Source organism: Tetrao urogallus, assembly GCF_951394365.1.
Source record: "Tetrao urogallus genome assembly, chromosome: 1".
Lineage (NCBI taxonomy): Eukaryota > Metazoa > Chordata > Aves > Galliformes > Phasianidae > Tetrao > Tetrao urogallus.
This window is the reverse complement of record NC_136813.1, coordinates 186,349,017-186,365,598: the sequence shown is the minus strand read 5'-3', so window position 1 is coordinate 186,365,598 and position 16,582 is coordinate 186,349,017. Positions and strand designations below refer to the sequence as shown.

At 43.9% G+C, this 16,582-nt stretch overlaps 1 protein-coding gene across 1 annotated transcript; it reads left to right on the top strand.

Moving 5' to 3' along the window:
* Positions 1 to 2,031: 2,031 nt before the first annotated feature.
* MEIG1 (meiosis/spermiogenesis associated 1) lies at positions 2,032 to 5,484 on the top strand (the record flags this gene model as incomplete). The annotated part of the gene is made up of 3 exons (XM_079539132.1): positions 2,032 to 2,135; positions 3,619 to 3,781; positions 5,356 to 5,484. The coding sequence occupies 3 exons, from the start codon at positions 2,032 to 2,034 to the stop codon at positions 5,482 to 5,484; spliced, it is 396 nt and encodes a 131-aa protein (XP_079395258.1).
* Positions 5,485 to 16,582: the final 11,098 nt, after the last annotated feature.

The window sequence follows — 16,582 nt, the reverse complement described above, 5'->3', positions numbered from 1 at the left end:
CGGCCGTTGGTGCTGTGAGGAGGCGCCGCCGTCCCGTCCCGTCCCGTCCCGTCCCGTCCCGTCCCGTCCCGTCCCGCACCGAGGTCTCTGAGGACAGGGGCGTGGATGTGCGAGCGGGCTGTGTGGTGGTGGTAGGACTGAGCGTCATGGTGATGACACGGGGATGAAGTCGTTCGTGGTGGTGGCGGCGGTAGAGGGGCTGGTGTTGGTGTGGTGGCTGTGGGGTTGTTTTGGGGGTGCTGTGCGGAGACCTTCCTTAGGTGGGATGTGGCAGGAATTGCGTCGGTTGGGGCTTGGCTGCCTTTAGGCCTCGGGCTTCAGAGCAGGGTTTGGATCTCATGGTTGGGTGGTGGGAGCCTTGCTCTGCCTTCATGCTGAGCTCTGCCTTAGGAGCTGTGGATGCAAGGTATATTCTGAGCAGTTTGTCTCTACTGTTGGTGGCGGCGACTGTTTAAGTGCAATCTTCTGTTGTACAAGTTCTGTTCTTTTCCATTGTGAATTTTAAGGAAACAGAAGGAAAAAACTTGGGGAAAGAAGCGGCATTGAGGAGTAACTGATTTAATGAGAGGCAAATACACAGCTTCAGTCACTTGAAAGAAGTACGTAGTCAGTTACTTCTTGTTTCTCCACTTTTGGTAGTGCTTAATATTGTTAAGCCAGGCACCAAAGACTTCATACTGGGGAGTTCTTCTGTTCCAGTGCCACAGAAGCAGCCTGTTGTGTTTCATTTTCCAGTAGGTAGCTGGTATGAGGGTAATATTCCAGTTAGTGTGCCCGTTCTCATGTGTATACGGCCTGAAAGCGTGCGCAGACTGAAAATAGTGCATTTACTGGCACCCATGTAAATATAAACAGCACTTATATAAATGTGAATTATGCAGGCCATTGGTCAGATTTTCCCTCTTCAGCTGATTAGGACTGAGGTTCACTTATGAAGTATCCACACTTTGTTATAAATATGCGTGCATTCACAAATCTTTCAAATATTAGCTTTTTACACTGGTATCTGTCTCGTCTGACAATTTCCCATATGTCCAACAGTTCTTTCATGTTCTGGATGAGAAAGAAAAGAAAAAGAAAAGAAGAAAAAACTCTGCAAATGATTATTTTAAAAAAAGAAAAAAAAAAAAGAAAACTTTACTATGCAGGTGACAGAGCGCTGGCACAGCTTGTCTGGAGAATTTATGGATTCTCTTTCCTAGGAGATCTTTAGAAGCTGCTTGGATGTGATTTGGGGCACCCTGCTCTGGGTGTCCCTGCCTGAGTGGGGGCTGGACCAGATAGACCCACAGGTCACTGCCAACCTCATCCATTCTTGGATTTTGTTCAGTCAGGGTAGTATCAGGCCAGGGCCTAGATGCCTGCCTGAATACCTTGGAAAATTCAAAGGTTCTCGTGTGAAGTCTGTTGAAATCATCGGACATTTCTCAGCAACTTCTAGGGCCCTAGATTGGCCCTGTGAGTGCTGACTTATGAAAGCATTAAGGAAATAACACACACAGGCCCAGGCTGGTTTGGATACCATTGAAATTAAGCTGTCATTGACCTTAAAAAAAAAAAAAAAAAAAAAAAAAAAAAAAAAAAAACCTCAAAGCTGAAACAGAAGTATGTGGAATCTTGCCATTTCCTCTGAATTAAGAGTAGGCGAACGTTTTAGCAAAGTTCACTTCACTGTTCAATTACACTCTGCATAAAAAGCACTAGTATTTCGCTGGATTACATTTTCTTACCACTGTCCTGCATTCTTTCACTTACCTACAGCTGTCTGCTGTCTTTTGTTTTTTTTCCCTGAACTGTAGACTGTCTGGAGTGTGGCTCATCTTGTGCTCTTGTACAATGAGACCAGCTCTGTGCTTGGAACTCAGAGGCACCACAGTAGGCAAAGAGTGCTGTTTCTAAAAGGTTGAAATATCAGCCTAAAAATACCAGGATTTATTTATATTTTTGATTATTGACGTCACCAAGCTGACACTTTATGTGATGCTTACACGTGTTTTGAGCAGGAAGACCTGTGGGAAGCAATCCAAAATAATGGTGAGTCAGGAAATGCCAAGTGCGTCGAGATGTCTTGAAGAACCACATTCATCAGATGAATTCAGCACATCCTCTAAAGAAGTACTTAAGCCCAGTAACATGTAAGTTATCATAAGATGCTTAATAAGTGCTGAACTACTATTAATTTAAGAGCTAATGCCATTACTTACAGTATGGTCTTTCTCATGTCCCAGATTGACAGTGGCTCTCTAACATAAACAGCATATGCAAAATTCTGTAATGCTACAAAAGGGCCCTTTGCAGCAAGAGATCAAAGAATTATCTGGAGATAGCAATACTACACTATGGACTTACAATAAGGATATATGCTGAGCATCTAATTTGTATCTGACACCTCATAAGTGGGTGTGAAAATTACTTTTTTTTCTTTAATTATTACTACTAAATGGCTGCCTTCAATTATGAAACACCAGTAAGAGCTGCAGAGCCCTTAATTCTTAATGTTTGGAGTGCTGAGCTGCAAGAAATAGATCAGTGTTGCTAGAAGAGAGACTTTGTGCATATTTTTTATTGATCTTTAATGAAGCATATGCAGTCAGGGATGAAAGGCCCTTTCTTCTTTCCCAACAGCTCATGTGTTATATGTCTAAGAATGCAGATTTCCACATTATGGTAGCAATTCTGCAGTTTTTTCTCTACTGCTCTTTTTAACTGGCTAATTTGATAAGCCACCAGCTTTCAACTTTTGGAACTCTCAGTTGACATTGGAACTTGCTAAGTAAGGAAATTCTACCTTGTTTGCAAAAGGGTTTTGTGTGGGAGAGAGTCGGAAGCATCAGTAAGGTTTTGGTTGGGCAAGCACTGACTAAGATGAATGTTGGTAGATTTTGTGCTTTTCTTTCTTACCCCATCCAACTGATTTCTTAGAACCAGTTCTTTGGCATCTTCACTGTGACCATATGACTGGCAGTGCATTCCTTCCTTCTGTTCCTCACCTGTCCTGAGTGTTTCATTTTGTGCTTGCCATTTTGGTGTTCCTTCAGTAGGAGGAAAGAAAAACCTGAAAAATTACCTGTCTCAAAGGAGCAGTGACTGTGGAGATGTGAAATTTGAAACAATTAGTGGGTTTTCTTTGTTATTTTATGCATCTCTGTGCACCAGTAAATTTTAGGCAGCGCTCTTAACTCAGGGTGGCAAAAATATCACAACAGTTTCCTATATAGAGAAGTATGGGTGTCATGGGTTTGTTTGAGATCGACTGGTGCATTTCTGATTACATTTCTGATTGTTTAGAATCATTATTTGCCCAAGGAGGCTGTGGATGCCCCATGTCTGCAGGCATTCAAGGCCAGGCTGGATGTGGATCTGGGCAGCCTGGTCTGGTGAATGGTGACTGCACACAGCAGGGGGTTGAAACCAGATGATCATTGTGGTCCTTTTCATCCCAGGCCATGTTTTTTTTTTTTTTTTTTTTTTTTCTTTTTTTAACCTCAGACTTGGAGAGGAAGACATTGCATTGTTTGTACTTCATTGTTTCAATTTTGTTCTACCCATCCCTGTTTCATCCTAACAAGAACCCTTGCTTTTGTCTTCTCTACTTCCCTTTCAAAAATCTAATTTCAGGAAAATGTCAGAAGTTTCTGCAGCCATGTCTAAAGCTGACATCAAGCCAAAATCTATATGTCATGCCAAACAATGGTCAGATGAGATAGAGAACTTATACAGGTTCCAGCAAGCTGGGTACAGAGATGAAGTTGAATATAAACAAGTGAAACAAGTTGATACGGTAAGATTTAAAACTCTGCGGGAGTTCTTACACTGAATTCCTCTCTGATGTTAAATTATTAAATAAAACTGAATCTTGTTGAACTTGAACAACTGTGAGGCACTTGAACAAGTGCCTCTTGTTTCCTGTAGTTATGCTAGTTTCTGATACAGTTTTTTCTCCCAGATCTGACTTGAATTCTCGTGCAGTTGTTAGCTGTGCAGAATAATTTATTTTACAGAAGGAAAATAGAAACACAAGCCAGCCTGGTTTTGTTCCCCAGGTCTTACACATTTACAAATATCACCTAGATTTCTTTGAAGAGATGTAGCTGTTGTCTGAAAGACTAATTCAGTTTTGAGGGAAGGAATATATGAAAAGTAATTCTCTGCAAAGTCTCCCCACATCTCTGCCAATGGCCCTGAGAGGAAACGCATTCATTGTGCAGGAGCTCAGTCCTGTGCTATTGCATAGCAGTATAATCAAATGTCATGCACACTGCAAATTCAGTTTCTATTGAATCTGACCAAAGTAGAAATATCTGAAGGCAGTTGTGTTACAGGCATTTGTCAACAGAGCACATCTAGGACTTGGTCTTCTGCTCATTGCAGTTGATGGCAAAACTCCCTAGCACATCAGATAAGATATTCAGTGGTTTCCTGAGATTCAAAAGAGCAAATAATGTGTTACCTGCATTGAATTTCTGTAATTGGTCTTCCAAAGCAACGTATATAATATGAAACATACAATTGTAAAAGATCTTAACCTCCTGTGTACATAAATGCTGCAATTAGTGTGGTAGGGTGAGTCCATTCAAGATTTATGGCAGTGTGTAACCACACGCAATTAAACCCTCATAAAAGCTGAAGAGCATCACTTATGCTGATTTAAAATGTGTTCTGTTGAAGCTTGCCAGGATCTGGTGGTTCTTTTCCAGCTTACACATTTTGAAATATTGTATTTACTCCATATTATGCTTCCTGACTGCAGTTATGATTAATGATGCAATTACAATGTAGTTGTAACAAATGTTAAAGCTCTTATCTTCAGACAGAGGATGCACATGATTCAACTGTGTGCCAAAGTAATGCAGAATTAAGCTACTGCTTCTGGAACTCTCCATTCAGAGAATGCTGTACTTTAATATCCTGTTCTCAGCTCTGCCTGGAAGAGATGGGATTCTTATTACTTGATTTTTAAGGATTGGGCTGATCAGAAGTAATCACAGTTGTTCAAACTGGAGGTAGCTGTCAAAACCATAGAGCTCTTAAACTAATGGCACGAGCACTTGTATGTTCAGAGCTTCACAAAATGAATAATGAACAGCACCATGATGGTGCTGGTGTCCTGCAGGACTGATCCTGCTTATTCCGAGACTTCTCTGATCAAAAAATTATTTATATTAGATCAGAAAACTGTTTCCTAACATCTGGTTCTCAATCTTTTTTAATACTTAAGGAAGCTCATGCAAAGTCTGTTCAGAAACACTTGTTTTCCCATAGAACTGTACCCTATATTCTCTACAACATGAGGCACAAGCATCACTCAGTGCAAACTTGTTCCAGTGAATGAATATCCTTTTATTTTCTTTGTAGGTAGAGTGTTGGCCAGAAACTGGATTTGTGAAGAAGCTTCAGAGAAAGGACAACACCTTCTATTATTACAATAAGCAAAGAGAATGTGAAGACAAAGATGTTCATAAAGTGAAAGTTTATGTATACTAATTTTGCTACTTTCCAAAGTTTGTACATTCTTAAATAAATCTTTTTGTTAGTTATGATTTGCAAGAGAATGAGATTTGTATAACCCAGCATTCAAAGCATAAATGTCATTCTCAGATAGAATGGGGAATACAGAACGTGTTCCAAATAATTTGATATCAAAAAGATAAAAAGCTGCAAAGGGACTCTGCATATTTGGTTTGACTGTGCAAAGGCCATTATAAGTAGGCTCATTAATCTTTACTCTGAACAACATAATCTTGTCGATATCAGCTAATGTCAGTTGCAGTCTCTTGGTGTAATTGAGGGCTGTGAGGCTCCCAGTAAGTCCAAAAGGTTAATTGTAGTAATTGTAGTGCCGTGGAGAGGAGGAACAACGAGCAGAAATCTTTATTGTTTTAGTCTACTGTTTATTTAGTTACTGTTGTGTCAGATCTGTTCCGCAGTATGTTTGCTTAGCGTTTCCCTTTCTGCCCTCAGCAGCCCAATTTAGGAGTTCTCCATCAAACGGCTCTACTCAAATAAACTTTCTCACACTCTGTGTTTATCACTGAGACTAACCAGGTCTGTTTCTTTTGATTGTTTCCTCATTTGGAAGTTCTTGATCAGATAACCCTGCTGGAATAAACATTCCCACTTCATGTTAATGAGGGCAACCCGCCAAGTTTGTTTCTGGTCACTGTCTTTGTTAACACCAGTGGGTCAGGGTTTCTGTCTGTAAGTGCTTGTTCTTTTTGTTTGCCTCATCATCCCAGTGTCGTGAGGCCTTTACCCAATTGTACATCAAATAAACTGTCTCACACACCACATATCCCAACAGCATTCATTGATTTGGAAGGTTATGCTGTTTTATGGAGGAAAGAAAAAAAAGAATTGTGGATTTACATACAGTGGGATCAGGGAGTGCAAAACTGCAGAGAGCTTGGAAAACATCTCAAGTAATATTGAAGTTTAGGTAACCTACTTAAATGAAAAGGGGGGTTTCTGGGCAGAATTTGTCTTGCTTACCTTCAGATATCACCTTGTCAATATCTACAGCTTCTCATTTTACAGCCTTTGTTCTGAACAGAGGACAGCACAACGCGATTCTTGTCAATGTTGGTATGCAGCACCAGCCTGTTGCTCTGCCGTCAGCTGTGCAGAAGCTGCCCACAAGCGTTCCTACACTGGGACAGCTGGTAAATGTGAGGTACCTCATAGTTACCTTCACTTGAAGTATAATGCTTGAATCCACCCAAACTGGGGGTAAGTGACCTGTTGAAGCTGACTCATCTGAACCAGTGCTGTGTTCATGGTAGTTACAAATAATATGTTATCAGTTCCTCCTGTCTCTACACTAAAGCTCAGGATGATCATTTCGACCAAGTTTTAGGCATGGATGTAGGTGCTGGCAGGAGGACATTATGTATGGCAGTGTACATTTTAATATCTAAGGGTTATTCTTCACTTGAAAGTAAGGCATAGGCCAGCTCAACATGCAAAGTAAAGGGTCACAGTAAGCAGCACAGAGACAATGTTCAAAAGATCTTGTCAACAGGTGGCAGTGTTCCAGTCACCTTATTGAGATGGCTTGGAGATTTTTAGCCTAGATTTGTATTGACTGTGTTAGAGAAACAACTGGAAGGTACTCACTGTGAAGCTTTTTGCTCCAGGAAGGTCATTGTGTTGTACAGAGTTCTGCAGCGACAGCCACAAAGCATTACTGCGGTACATTTTAGTTCACTTCCATTCTTTTTTTTCTTTTTCCTTTTGTTTGCATTGTGCATACTTTGTAAGAGAGGCCTTTTTTTGTGCTTTGCAAACAAACAGCAGGAACAGAACAATTACAATCCATCCATTTTTTCACTTTACGACTGAGGCTCTCCCTTTTTCCACAGAATCCAAAACAAGAAATCTTCCAGTGGAGATGGAAAGAGACATTTCCAGGTAGACATTTACAGGTAGATAAACTTACCAGCAGAAATGACTGAATTATTGCCATCAGCATGCACACAGTAAGTGAGAATTAATTTGGTGCTATCAATCTATAATAAAGACAGAGTTGGGCATTGAAGCAGTATTAAAACAGCAGGAAAGTTTTTAAAGCTTAATTATTATTATTTTTTTTTTAATAAAAGCCTTTTTAAATTGAAACAAATGTAAAAGGTTATTCTGTGTTTCCCTCGTTTTATCTGCTGGCACCAAATATTTTTGCAGTGCAGCAAATTTTTTCTGCATTATGCTTTAAAACAGTGAGCATGCATTTCATACAGCCCACGAGGGCTGCTTTTCGGCTCAGACAAGTAGGACAGCAATTCACACATTCCACTTTGGAAATGCTTTTTTTTTTTTTTGTATGAGTTGGCAGATTCCTCATGCTTAAAGAGAGTGAGCAGCCTAGATTTCATTACTAACATTTTTTCTGTTCTGTGTGTGTTGAATCTCACTGTCATATTTAAAAGTTTAACGGGGTGAAAGGGAAAGAAAAGCCCTGTCATCAGTGCAATTTTTTGGCATAGCTTTAATCAGCCCCGATGCCACATTTGAAAGTTCACTCACTCCATTACCAAAAAAGCAGGTCTGGTATTGACGGTGACAGTTTCAGCTAGACTTGTCCTTTGGCATCCAGATTGTATTCATATTGCAGTACAATTTGTGCCAAATTTAAGGTTATTGAAACCATTTTGAAGACCTCAGCTGTGTAACACCCTAGCTGTGAAGCCAAACAGTTTCTTTTCTGCTGAAAGAGAAACAGATATTGGGGCTCTTGCCTGAATTCAGCTTTGTCTGTGATCACAAGATGACATTAATCTAGTGTAAGGCTGCTTGCTTGAGCTATTTGTCCTGAAGTGGATTTGGTATTCAGCTCTGCTTGCTGAGGAGGACACAAGGAGCAGCATAACCCAGGTGCAAGGCTGCCTGTCAGCAAGCCCGACCAGCTGCCCAAAGTCCGAGGTACTCAGGCTCATTCTAATTCACTTTGTGGCTGTGTATCAGACAAAGATGGATGCTCCCTGTGTTTGCTGAAGTTCAGAAGAGGTGCTAAAACAAACCTTTCCAACACCTACTTTTCGGGCTTTTTGTTTTGACAGTTTCAGATGAAATGGCCAGGGTGCGCGCCCTCAGGTCATGCTGAGGAAATAAAGTTGTGTTTTTGTATTTTAGGCTGTTTTTCAACGTTTTCAGCCTTTCCTTGAATTCATTATGCAGCCGTATTGTCTGAAAGTGATTCTACAGCTGATTGCCTTACAGTCACAGCAGCTCGGCTTCCACACCAGCTACCAGTGGAAGCATTTCACTGTTCACTTCAGTGGACAGTTCCAGTTCTGAAGGCTCATAAACACTCATAAACATCATTTCCTACCTTCAAGTTGTTGGAAATAGCTTCAAACTTTGTCAAAGAGAACTTCAACTCAGCAGCTGCTGTTGTCACTGTGCCTCACGTTGAAAAAAGTGAAGCCCGCCTGGAGGCAGTTTGAATGGAACTGCTGTATTTTCTTTGCAGGTTCTCCCATATTTCCCTGGTTCCACAGCACTCTTCCATACGCTGCAGCTGCAGCTATTTGTGTTAGGTGCTGCCAGATCATAGGTCGTTTTGTGAACTCAACCATGGAATCATAGAACGTGTCGAGTTGGAAGGGACACACCAAAGGTCATTGAGTCCAATTCCCAGCTCCACACAAGACCATCCAACATTCAAACCCTATGTCTGAGAACATTTGTCCAAACACCTCCTAAACTCAGGCAGGTCCCACTTGGGCAGCCTATTCCATGCCCACTGACCTCTAGTGAAGAAACTCCCTCAAATATCATAAAATAACCCATAATATTCATGCTAATCATGTTAACAGTTATAAACAAAGGCTGGATTAATTCTTTTCATTGCAACCATTTTCAACCAAATCAACCACAAATGTTTTCATTGCAAAGCATTTTCAACCACATCAACCAGGAATTCTGGCTTTTGTACTTATCTCTGTTATCACTTGCCTGTTAATATTTGTGTGCATGCTTAGTTTAGCATTATCCTGGTATTTGTTATTTCTGTGATTCTGAATTGCCCTTAACCAACATCCCATTGGCCCAGGGCATGGAGACAAAAGGAAAGGAATGTCTAAAAAGAAGAGGTCAAGGGAGGGAAGGATAAGCGTGTGTAGGGAGTCAGCCACAAGATGCACAGAGTTTTGGTGAGGCCTTGGCACAGGCTGCCCAGAGAGGTGTGGATGCCCCATCCCTGGAGGCGCGGAAGGCCAGGGCCCCCCTTGGGCAGCCTGATCTGGTGGGGAGCAACCAGCCCACAGCAGGGGATTGGAGCAGGATCTGCTTTAAGCCCCCTCCCAATCCAAGTCATTCTGTAACTCTGTGATTCTATGATCTGGTACCCACACAGACCTCCTCCCACACTGGCAGTAGTTCCACTCTGGCTGGCTGGGAGGCGGTCCTGGCTCCTTGCTGCAGATGTTAGTCAGGAGCCTTGGCAGGAACACCCAAACGCCTCGTCCAAAGGCACAGCGCCCTGCCTGGGCTGCTCTGTTGGCAGGGGACAGGGCACGAAGCAGGGCATCGCGTGCGGCTGCTTCTTTGGGTTTGCTCAGTGTGCCCAGGAGGTGTCAGATCGCTAAGGAACATCGTTACACCTGCAGAGACAGATTTGTTTAAGAGTCACTGGATTCATACTTTGTCAGGGCAGCGCACTATTTCAACAGAGAAGGGAGATTTATGTATCTGGAGGATGAGTTCAGATGCAGGATCAGAGAATCATTAAGGTTGGAAAAGACCACTAAAATCATGCAGCCCAACCATCAGCCCACCCCCACCGTGCCCACTGATCTCATGTGGCCTCAGTGCCACATCTGCACGTTTCTTGAACACCTCCAAGGATGGTGATTCCACCACCTCCCTGTGCAGCCTGTGCCAGTGCCTCACCGCTCTTCCTGAGAAGAAATTCTTCCTCATATCCAACCTGAACCTCCCCTGGCACAACCTGAGGCCATTCCCTCTCATCCTGTGGCTGTTACCTATGGAAGCAGCTGGTGTGGGCTGGAGCACCTTCCCCTGCTCTTCACAGGGAAGCTCACAGCCATGCCTCTGCTCATAGCCTGCCAGGAAAATGAAGAAAGAGAAGAGCTGGATGCTCCTGCATTGCTTGTGCATGTATCGCATGCAAAAGAGGGAAAATTTCATTTTCTTATTTACATTTAATGAAGCATTTCTCTGTCTGAAGATATTCCTCCCCCCCTCCCCAGCCCCCCCCCCCCCCCCCCAATAAAGTGATTTCTGTCAATCTGCCTTCAAATGCTGTGACATTCAGTTGAGATTTCATGATGGGAAGAAGCAGATGGCAAAGCCAGCGAGGGATGCCATGGGATGGGGCTACGTGCTGGATCTGTGAGCCCACGTCTCCCTCTGCTGACTGCCTCCTGGCTCCCGCAGCCCCTTCCTTTATCGTAGAGGATAAAAAGGCGGTGGTTTTTGTTACTGTTTTTTCTATTGCTGACGGATGAACGCCCTCCCCACATCCCAGCTGGTGACCACAGCACATGTGCAGAAAGGAGCTCCTCACATCAGCCCGCAGCACCGGGTGCCAGTGCGTGTCACCTTAGCGATGCTGAGCTCACTTTGGGTCTCAGTGCACTGGATCTTTCCATTCACCGTGAAACAATGCATGAATCCTCAGCTACAGGAAGATGTCCACTTACAGTAAGGAAGAGACTCAAGGCAAGCTGCTATAAGCCAGGGGAAGCAAGAAAGAACCCTTTGCTGGGTTACTGCATTTAAGATGGATTATGCTAGAAATGCCCATGCAGAATTTGGAATTTGTTTTCTTTTTCAGTCTGAAGGTGTCTGTGATTCCTCTCAGCGCCAGTTTAGAGACCCCTCAATCCTTACATGCATCCATGAGTGCAGCTAGCCCTGGTAACTGCTCTACAAAAAGGATCTAGCCCCTGCTTTTCCCCACAGATAACCTTCAGAAACCCTCAGCAGGGCACTGTGCAGCACATGCAAAGTCAAACGTACAGCCTCAACGTGGACAAAATCACATCCCTCACCATGCAGGGGACACCAGTGATGCTGCCAGCCCTTCTGCTGGTGGCGGAACCATAGAATCATGCAATGGCTCATCTTGGAAGGGACCTTAAAGCCCATCCAGCTCTGAGCACCAGCCAGGGGCTGGGTTGCCAACCACTATATCAAGCACCAGCTCAGGCTTGAGCACCTCCAGAGATGGAATATCCACAGCTTCTTCGCATCTGGAGCACCAGGTTCCTTGGAAGGACCTGCAGAGACCACAGCTCAGTGATGAGTTCAGGACAGAACTATGCAGACATGGCACAGACCTCCGGCAGATGGGGTTGTGCAGGCAGCATCACTGATGAGGATATATAATTAGCCTTGGGATTTAATAAAATTTTCATGTGTGTGCTGAATGAAGTCTTCACCCAGAAAGGAGAAAAAGCCACACGATGGCCTTCAGAATAAATAAAATATTAAAGGAGAGATTATGCATACTATTCATGAATTTGCGGTGCTGATGTTCTGAACAGAATCCAAAGCTCTCTGTGATTTATGGGCCCAATCTATTTGTTGGGAGCAATGCCAGGGCTGTTTTTGAGCAAGGAGAGCTCAAGCGCAGTGAGTAAACCTTGAAACAGCGCAGGCACTTCGACACAGCCAGTTGTGATAGAACCATAGAATGGCCTGGGTTGGAACTTAAACCCAGCTCCAGCCCCTGCCATGGGCTGGGTGCCCCCACCAGCTCAGGCTGCCCAGGGCTCAACCTGGCCTTGAGCACCTCCAGGGATGGGGCACCACAGCTCCTCTGGGCAGCTGTGCCAGAGCCTCACTGCCTGATAGATGAGAGATGTAATGCATCCCAAACAGGAGCAAGGGAAGAGAAATTGCATCCAACTTGATCACAGCAAACCATGAGAAACCACCTGAGATGTCTTTTTGTATTATTTTACCATTAAAACACAGTTAGCCTTTTAATACAGAGAAGCTTTCCTACTCTTCTCTGAAAATTGATGTATGTGCTTTAAATTGTACAAAGCGGTGACTCAGTGTTATGGGGCAATGAAATTGTGGCAGTCACAAACATGCTTGTTTTGAACTTGATGGTGACAGTTTGTTTTTATTTTTTTAATATATTTGGCTTGATCCAGTTTTTGCAAATGGGACAAATCATTCAATGGCTGGACTAGATGACCTTAGTGGTCTTTTCCAACCTTAATGACTCTGTGATTCTATTATTTTATAGTTAGTTCTATTCTGCCATGTAGGGGTCCCCTGAGCTTAGAGATGTGACAAAAAATCCAAAACCACAGCTTTTCTGAGTGATGTTGCATTTGGTGGAAACGCCCATGTTCATCATCAGCCTACCACGTCAGGTATGGGATACACACTAAGGGTATTTCTAGCATTTGTTCTGTGGATGAGGTGTATTTCGAGTGCTAACACAAATGTTAGGCTAGATTAAATGTTAAGGAGTTTAACCTCATATGCCAGTGCTGGAGGCATGATCCCACTTTCCAGGGGAGACTTCATGTTTGACAGACATTGAAAGATGAGCTCAGAAGGTAAGGGTAGAGAGAAAACTAAACCCATAGCACAGGTTGAGCCTGCGCTCACATTCATGATGCCGGTGGGATCTGTGATGCTGGAGCTCTGGCTGTGGGAGTGAGGCCACACCAAATGCATTTAAGTGTGAGAGTATCTGCTGCCAAATCATCTTTTTGCTGAGCTTGGATTTGTGGAAAGCAGACTTATTGCTGAAAAGGACATCTGATTTCCAGTGCTGATTCTTACCTTATTTTATTTCTCATAAGCCAACCAAACTCCATCCTTTAAGCAGTTTTGTTTTCTGCTCCCACAGCTCCATCTGAAGGGCTGTCCTGAGCTTCCCTCCTTTGACAGGCTGAAATCTCCCAGTTTGAACATCATTCACAGCCATTTGCTTCCATGCCAGCAAAACCCATTAGCTTAAGTATTTCGCTTGTTCCCTAGCATTTACTCCTTCTCATGTGTAGAATAAACCCACAAAATCTCTTCTTGGCTGCTCAGCAGCCAAACTGAGCTTTCCAGTCTTGTCATGTGAGACAGCCCCTGCCTGGTCATACACCCTGCTACCAACCAGTGTCCTCCCCTGCAGACTCCTGCTACAAAGAGTTATTTATCTCCAGCCTCCAGAGGGATTCAGCTGTGTGTGCAACTCGTGGATGGGGCCACGTGCAACAGCCCAGAGGTCCCACTGAGATACATGCTGCCATGCTCCTGCAAAATCAGACTCACGGGACATTGCTTGCGTAATGATCCAAACATGTCCTGTTGGGAAAGAAGACACAGCTCAGTGAGACACTGCATTTGCCAAACAAGTGTTGCCATCCAGTGAAAGAGACGTAATTTATCATAGAATCACAACCATAGAGGCCCAGGGAGCCTTGAACTGAGCTGTACAAGTGAAACCAATGTTGAAACACCAAGTATCTACAGGGGGGCTATAAGGAAGAAAGGGACAAACTCTTTATCAGAGTCAGTTGGGACAGGATAAGGGGAAATGGTTTCAAACTAAAAGAGGGCAGAATTAGATATAAGAAAAAAGTTTTTTTACAATAAGGGTAGTGAAACACTGAAACAAGTTGCCCAGAGATGTGGTGGATGCCCCATCCCTGGAGGTACACAAGGTCAGGCTGGATGAGGCTCTGTGCACCCAATGGAGCTGTAGATGTGCCTGTTCATTGCAGGGGAGTTGGACCAGATGACCTCTAAAGGGCCTCTTCCAAGTCAAAGAATTCCGTGATTCCAAATGGTTGTACTGGTCTAATGAAACCAAGCCACTGTAGAGTGAGCTTAAGTGCAATGGTTGGTGTCATCAGCATTTCAGATGCTATGCATGTTCAGTGAGGGTTGGTGCTTTCATCAGGTTGTGGCTGGATTTTGTATCTGTTCTTAATTATTAATATTTAATTGGGTGGCGGAGAAAGTTGTTCCCATTTTTAGCCATAACTCCACGACTAAATGCAGCACACAACACTGGGGCAGCCACAACCCCTGTCCTCCAGCAATGAGGTGCATCCCTGGCTCCAGCCAGACCTGCCCAACCCTTGGAACTGATCTGGGCAGAGCTCGGGCATACAGGCAAGAGCTGAAACACCAATGCAAAACTAACTGTAACATTTCCATAGGTCGAGAGCACTTGCTCAACCTATGGGATTTATCTTCTGAGCGGATCGAGATGACGTGAAGAGCCCTTCATGAGACCCTTCTTCACCAACCAGTGTGCGTGGGAGCAAACGCCTGAGGGCTGGAGGAGATTTTCTGACTTCCACCCAGCACTTCAGCAGGGACAAAGGCGGGCTCAGAGAACCCTTCATCATGTAATTGAACTTCTCTTTCATCTCTGAAGCTGCTCTTCAAATGCGGTGACCGCGAGAGGGGAGAGGCCAAGTGGGGATGAAGAGCACTTGGGCCCTGTGTACACAGTGCGTGCCCCAAAGCTGAGGGCCCAGCATCCCCTCCACCTCGCATAGCTGAGATATTTTGCAATAAAAGTGCCCGGTTCCCCGGATAAGGAGCTGGGGAGCTCCTATGAGTGGTGACTTCTGGCCCAAAGGGGACTTGGGATGGTTGGGTTCATCCAAATTGGAGTCTCAAGCAAATGAATGCATATCATTGGTGGGGGGGTTTGTTCATTTCTCATCTGCTATTGTTTTATTTTCATCCTAAAATGCACTTGGAGAAATGCTGCCATGATGGTCTGGGGTAACCATGAGGAAACATATTTTGTGAGACAAACTGAGAGAGTTACAAACAGTAAGAAAAACAATCAGGATTTCATGCACCCAAACCCACTGTCAGAGGTGAAGAAGCTGCTGCAAATTATATGGTAAATAGGGCTGGGAAGGTCTGTGCTGGAGTTCAGCTGGCAAACATGAGAGATGCATAGAGCACAATGTTCCACTGCCACAAATCTCTGCTCTAGCAATAACCACTCCCTTGTAGCTACTTCATGTACTAAGCCCAGGGGAAAAGGAAAACCCCAACAGCTCATTTCCGAGCTCATCAGATGTTTTTAAAGAAACAATAATAAATGTTTTAATCTGTTGTAATCACAGTATCTGCTTCAGTAATGAGATCTGCTTAAAGAACAGGATCAGTGCAGTGACGTTCACCTGCACTGTACTGCCAACCTGGGCAGGTTCCTGTGGCAACGTGAGCTGAAAACTTTCAGAAAGGAAAACGATGAGTTGGGATGGGATGGGATGGGATGGATGGGATGGGATGGGATGGGATGAGATGGCATGGGAAGGAATGGGATGGAATGGGATGAGGTGGAATGGAATAGGATAGGGTCCATATGGTGACATTCAGCTGCATTGTGCTGCCAAGTTGGGCAGGTTCCTTCTACAACACGAGCTGAAAACTTTCAGAAAAGAAAATGATGGGATGAGGTGAGACAGAATGGGATCAAATGAGATGAGATGAGATCATAGAATCATAGAATCACCAAGGTTGGAAAAGACCCACAGGATCACCCAGTCCAACCATCCCCCTATCACCAATAGTTCTCACAAACCCATGTCCCTCAACACAAAATCCAAATGTTCTTTGAACACCTCCAGGGTTGGTGACTCCACCACCTCCCTGGGCAGCCCATTCCACTGCCTGACCACTCTTTCAGAAAAGTAGTATTTCCCAACATCCAGCTTAAATCTCCCCTGGTGCAGCTCGAAGCCATTCCCTCTAGTTCTATCACCAGTTATACAAGAGGAGGCCGACCCCCAGCTCACTACAACCTCCCTTCAGGTAGTTATAGAGAGCAATAACGTCTCCCCTGAGCCTCCTCTTCTTCAGACTGAACATTCCCAGCTCCTTCAGCTGCTCCTCATAAGGCCTGTGTTCCAGACCCCTCACCAGATGATATGGGATGAGATTGGATGGAATGAACGAGATGGGATGGGATGGGATGGGATGGGATGGGATGGGATGGGGTGGGATGGGATGGAGAAACAGAATTACGGAACAGAAAACACTGGAATAGAATAGAATAGAATAGAATAGAATAGAATAGAATAGAATAGAATAGAATAGAATAGAATAGAATAGAATAGAATAGAATAGAATA